A 4,428-nucleotide genomic window follows, 5' to 3' on the forward strand; every position below is an offset into this window, starting at 1 on the left:
AGCAGCAATTGGATCAACAAGGGAAAACCTAACAGCATTGTTATCTGTGTTCAAAGTCACAAGCGCATTGCTACCAAATCTACGAACTTGTAAAGGTGAAGTAGCCACTGGAGGAGAAAAGGTGATGACTTTATTTCCCTCCCAAATTGGTCTCGGTAGTGGATTCGACATCGGATTATATCCATTACCAAGGCCGATCAAGGAGCTCCTGCAAGCACAAAATTGTTAATCGATTCTAATTGGGTTCAGAAAATTCAACAAAATCCAATTGAGAATAAAGTATAGAGATATGAAAGAAAAATTAGGAGATTCTCTGACCTGAGCCGGCGACAGAGGCGAGGGATTAGCATTGGAATTCGAAAATTAATTTGGGGATTTGGAGTTGGCCGGCGTTAGGGTTTCTCGTGAACGAAGAGGAAGATATCGCCAGCGTTTCTTGGATTTTCAGAACCTCGAATTCGGGTATCAGATCCAACCCGATCCGATTCGATTAGGAAAGTGATTTATTCCGCAGATATGGCATGGAGACGAGCGGGTATGAAGTGGATGCAGGGGGGCCCGGCTCCGATACTTATCATATTCGCTTACTCATTTTGGATACGAATACGGATACAGATATATCTTTATTATAATTAAAAAGTTAAGATTAGAAATCTTGATCATCAAAATTAGTTACAATTCCATAATCTAAGAATCGAAACTATCGTAATAGTATGACTAATATGTACGTATTCGGATATTTTGAATATGGATACGAATATTTCACTACAAAATTATATCCGTAATCATATTCTATCGGTTATAGATTTGAGTAATCATATATGTATCCTAACAAATACGGTTACATATATTTTCTCGAATATGGATACGGTTTAGCACTCCTAAGGGCCCGTTTGGATAATGGAAGTATTAAAAGTAAGAAGTAAGTTACAGAAGTAACTTTCAAAACTATAAAATAAGAAGTAGTGGAAATAACATTTTTTTTATTTGTTTCGTATATTTTTAGAATTAATGAAAGTAGAACTTCTTCCTCTTCATTTACTTTTTTTGTTTGGATAATATTTGAAAATATTACAATGAAGTAATTAATACATGTTGCTTTCATTTTAATCTTGCTTGGATTGTCATTGAAATAGAAATGGAAATGGAAGTATTATAATACACCACACGCCTCGAAGATTGTTGTGCTTAAAAGTTAGAAAGCTTACATCACGAGTAAAACAACATCAATAATTCAAAAGCAGGACAATGTAGTAGAAACAAGCTGACAACCTGCATCTGATGGAAGCACATGTATTGAAAACATTGAATTGGTAGCTGTAGTAGAAACAAGCTGACAACCTGCATCTGATGGAAGCACATGTATTGAAAACATTGAATTGGTAGCTGTTATGTCTCACGTTATGAGCCTACATCTTCTAATCTTGTTTTGATGATTACAAACAATTCCTAATATTATTTGTCTAGTGTTTACGTTTTCTTATTAGGTATTCTAGACAAACAATAAGTTTGAAGATGGATGGAATCAAACATTCACGATCAAATCCAATGGAGGTTGGCGGAATAGTGGTTGAAGTCAATGCAATTCAAGTCATATTCAAGATCAAGCTTCATCCGCAACTAAGTCAAGTATATTGAAGATCTATCAAGCTTGGGTAAATTAGTTTAGGGTTTATACTTTGTGTGTTAATACCTTAAGCTCGATATTATACACACACACACACACACAATTTAATGGTTTATGTGTTTTATCCATAAAAGTTTTTGCAAACAAATAGATATATAATACTTATTTGTTTTCTATATGGATTAGTTGTTTTGTTTTATCTATATAGATATGAAATAATATATATCTTCATTTTCACATTTATGTGTTTCATATTCTATTGAAATTGTAAAATATTATGTTTATGGATTAAAGACTTATTTACACTATTTTCATATATTGTATAAGTCTCTAAATCCATCCTAAAGTGTTTCAAAGTTTTGTTTAAGTCATTTTGGTAAAATCAAGTTTTTAACATGTTCATACTTAAGTGATTTTGCAAAATGATGAGATTTCATATTTAGGAGATGCTTTTTGAAAACCAGTTTTTGTAGCATGTGTATTATCATGTCTATAATTATTTCCCAAAGTTTTATAATTTTTAGAATTTGTTTACTATTTTTAAAGGCAGTTTAAAAATCAAATTTCTGCTTTAAAACAGGTTGTATACTTGTTATCAGTCGACTGATCAGTCGACTGATGAAATCAGTCGACCAATCAGTCGACTGACAAAAGTGTCTGCAATTGTAAAAAAGTTTCTGTTTCGTTTTGGTCGACTGACCAGTCGACTGATAAAGATCGTCAGTTGACTAATGAGCTGAAAAATACCTACAACGGTCAGCTCATCAGTCGACTGATGTATCCCGTCAGTCGACTGACTAGCTCCAACGACTATATTTCTAGCCTTTGTTATTTTATCATTTTTGCTGGTTTTGCTTGGGTTTTGTGCATTGGTTTTTCATCCTATATAAATCCCTATTGTTCTCATCAGAATTAAGTTTTGGAAGAGGGTTTTTAACAAGAGTTTTAAGTGTTTAAAAGTTTGTTTCTCAAAGTTTAAGTTTGGTGTTTGAATTTACAAAGAGGAGACTTGCATTTTCAATTGAGGAATTCATCCTCAATCTTCATCAACCTCTTTGTGTTTATAGAGAAGTTTCTCTAACTTTTTTCTCTAGTAATTTTATTATTGATTTTCATATTCTTATTATTGCTAGTTTCCTAATTGAGTTAGATTTTATTTATACTCATTTTATCACACACCCTATTTGAGCTTGTAGTATTTCATACATTATATATTTGGTTTTGGGTTTGTGATTTGTGAGATTGAGCTTTCATTGAGTTCTCATTCAATTAGAGAACATTTTATTGTAATTGAGTTTTATTGTGAGTTACACGTTGTATCACACTTGTACACCGAGAGGAGTGTGTGGTGAGAGACGGGGTTGTACACTTGTACACCGAGAGGAGTGTGTGGTGAGAGACGGGGTTGTCCCAAGAGGAGTGGCGTCGGTAGTAATGCCTAGAGGTAGGAGGAGTGTGTGGTGAGAGACGGGGTTGTCCCAAGAGGAGTGGCGTCGGTAGTAATGCCTAGAGGTAGGTTGTAATTTCCTAAAACTTAAGGAAAACATGAGCTAGAGACCAACACTTAGAGGGTGTAGAGTGTGATTGTAATTGTGTGTGTTGTAAAGTTTTTGGTGAACTAGAAAACCGAATTATGAGGTGTAAATGTTATTCGGGTGAGCGTAGAAAACTCGGTTGTGATAGTGAATTTCTCCTCCGGAGTGGGGAGCAGAGACGTAGGACGGAAGGTCTGAACTCCGTGATCATATTTGTCTGTTAGAGTTTGCATTGGCGTATCATTCGTGTCTATTGCTTAGTCTATTTTATTCTCCATTGCCCCATTGTTTATATTGCCCTATCACATTTGTTTTTGCTTATCCTTGCATATATCTCATTGTGTATCTCATTGTTAGAATATTACACTTTGTTTATATTGCTCATTCTTACTCATATCACTTTATATATCTATCTTGCAGGAATTATTTGTTAATAAGTTTTAATCGGTATTAATATCTAATAAGATTAGCAATAACCCTATTCACCCCCTCTAGGGTACTTTCAATTGGTATCAGAGCACTTTCAGTAGCAAATAAACAGTTCCTTGCAACTATCCAATTAGGAAGCAACCTAACAGAAGTTTTGTTGCTCAAGTAACAAATATAAACGAATAATTATATATTTGAGAATCGGTTGTGAGGGAGTCGGTTGTGAAAATAATCTGGTCGCTTCTTAATTATATATTTGAGAATCTTTTTTTCCTCGTGGACCCCACCCTACATCAACTTTCCACATATTCCAATACATTCGAAGATGGAAAAATATAAGGAAATGGAAATGCCACGTAAACGTCACATCATCATTTAAGGAAGTAGCGGAAGTAGATTTTCAAGAGAAACAAACATATATTTTTGCCAATAAGTAGCAGAATTAACATCTACTTCTTCTACTTTTGCTATTTCACAGTTACTTCCGTGCAAACAAACGGGCCCTAACTGGATGTGAAATATGAGTGTTGCTTAAATAAATAAAGAAATCCTAAAATCAGAAGTAACACTAGTTACCTGTTATGTGCATATCGAAAAAGTTAGAATTAGATTTCTAAATCATTAAAATTATTCCTAAATTTTTCTAATTTAAAGAAATCCGATTTGCTAATTTTTGATATTTTACATATATATCTGTGTTGTCCTCATGTGCATGGATATTTATTTGAATCTTTAGCCTCGCTACTCAACAAGTGTCAGAGTACGTGTCGTCTTTGCACGCGCAACCGCTCTCATAAATATTCATATGGACAAAGTTGCCCTCTTCTCTCAATCCTA

At 34.1% G+C, this 4,428-nt stretch overlaps 1 protein-coding gene across 1 annotated transcript in view; it reads right to left on the reverse strand.

The window, feature by feature from the left end:
• LOC109842011 (uncharacterized CRM domain-containing protein At3g25440, chloroplastic) overlaps window positions 1-510 on the reverse strand; it is a 7,308-nt gene extending 6,798 nt beyond the window's left edge. The window contains exons 1-2 of the mRNA XM_020410932.1: window positions 319-510; window positions 4-208 (exon numbers count right to left, since the gene is read on the reverse strand). Of these exons, the coding sequence (XP_020266521.1) occupies window positions 4-208; window positions 319-350 (237 nt within the window). The 5' untranslated portion in view covers window positions 351-510. The remainder of the gene's footprint in view (window positions 1-3; window positions 209-318) is intronic.

This window comes from Asparagus officinalis, chromosome 5 (genome assembly GCF_001876935.1).
Source record: "Asparagus officinalis chromosome 5, Aspof.V1, whole genome shotgun sequence".
Lineage (NCBI taxonomy): Eukaryota > Viridiplantae > Streptophyta > Magnoliopsida > Asparagales > Asparagaceae > Asparagus > Asparagus officinalis.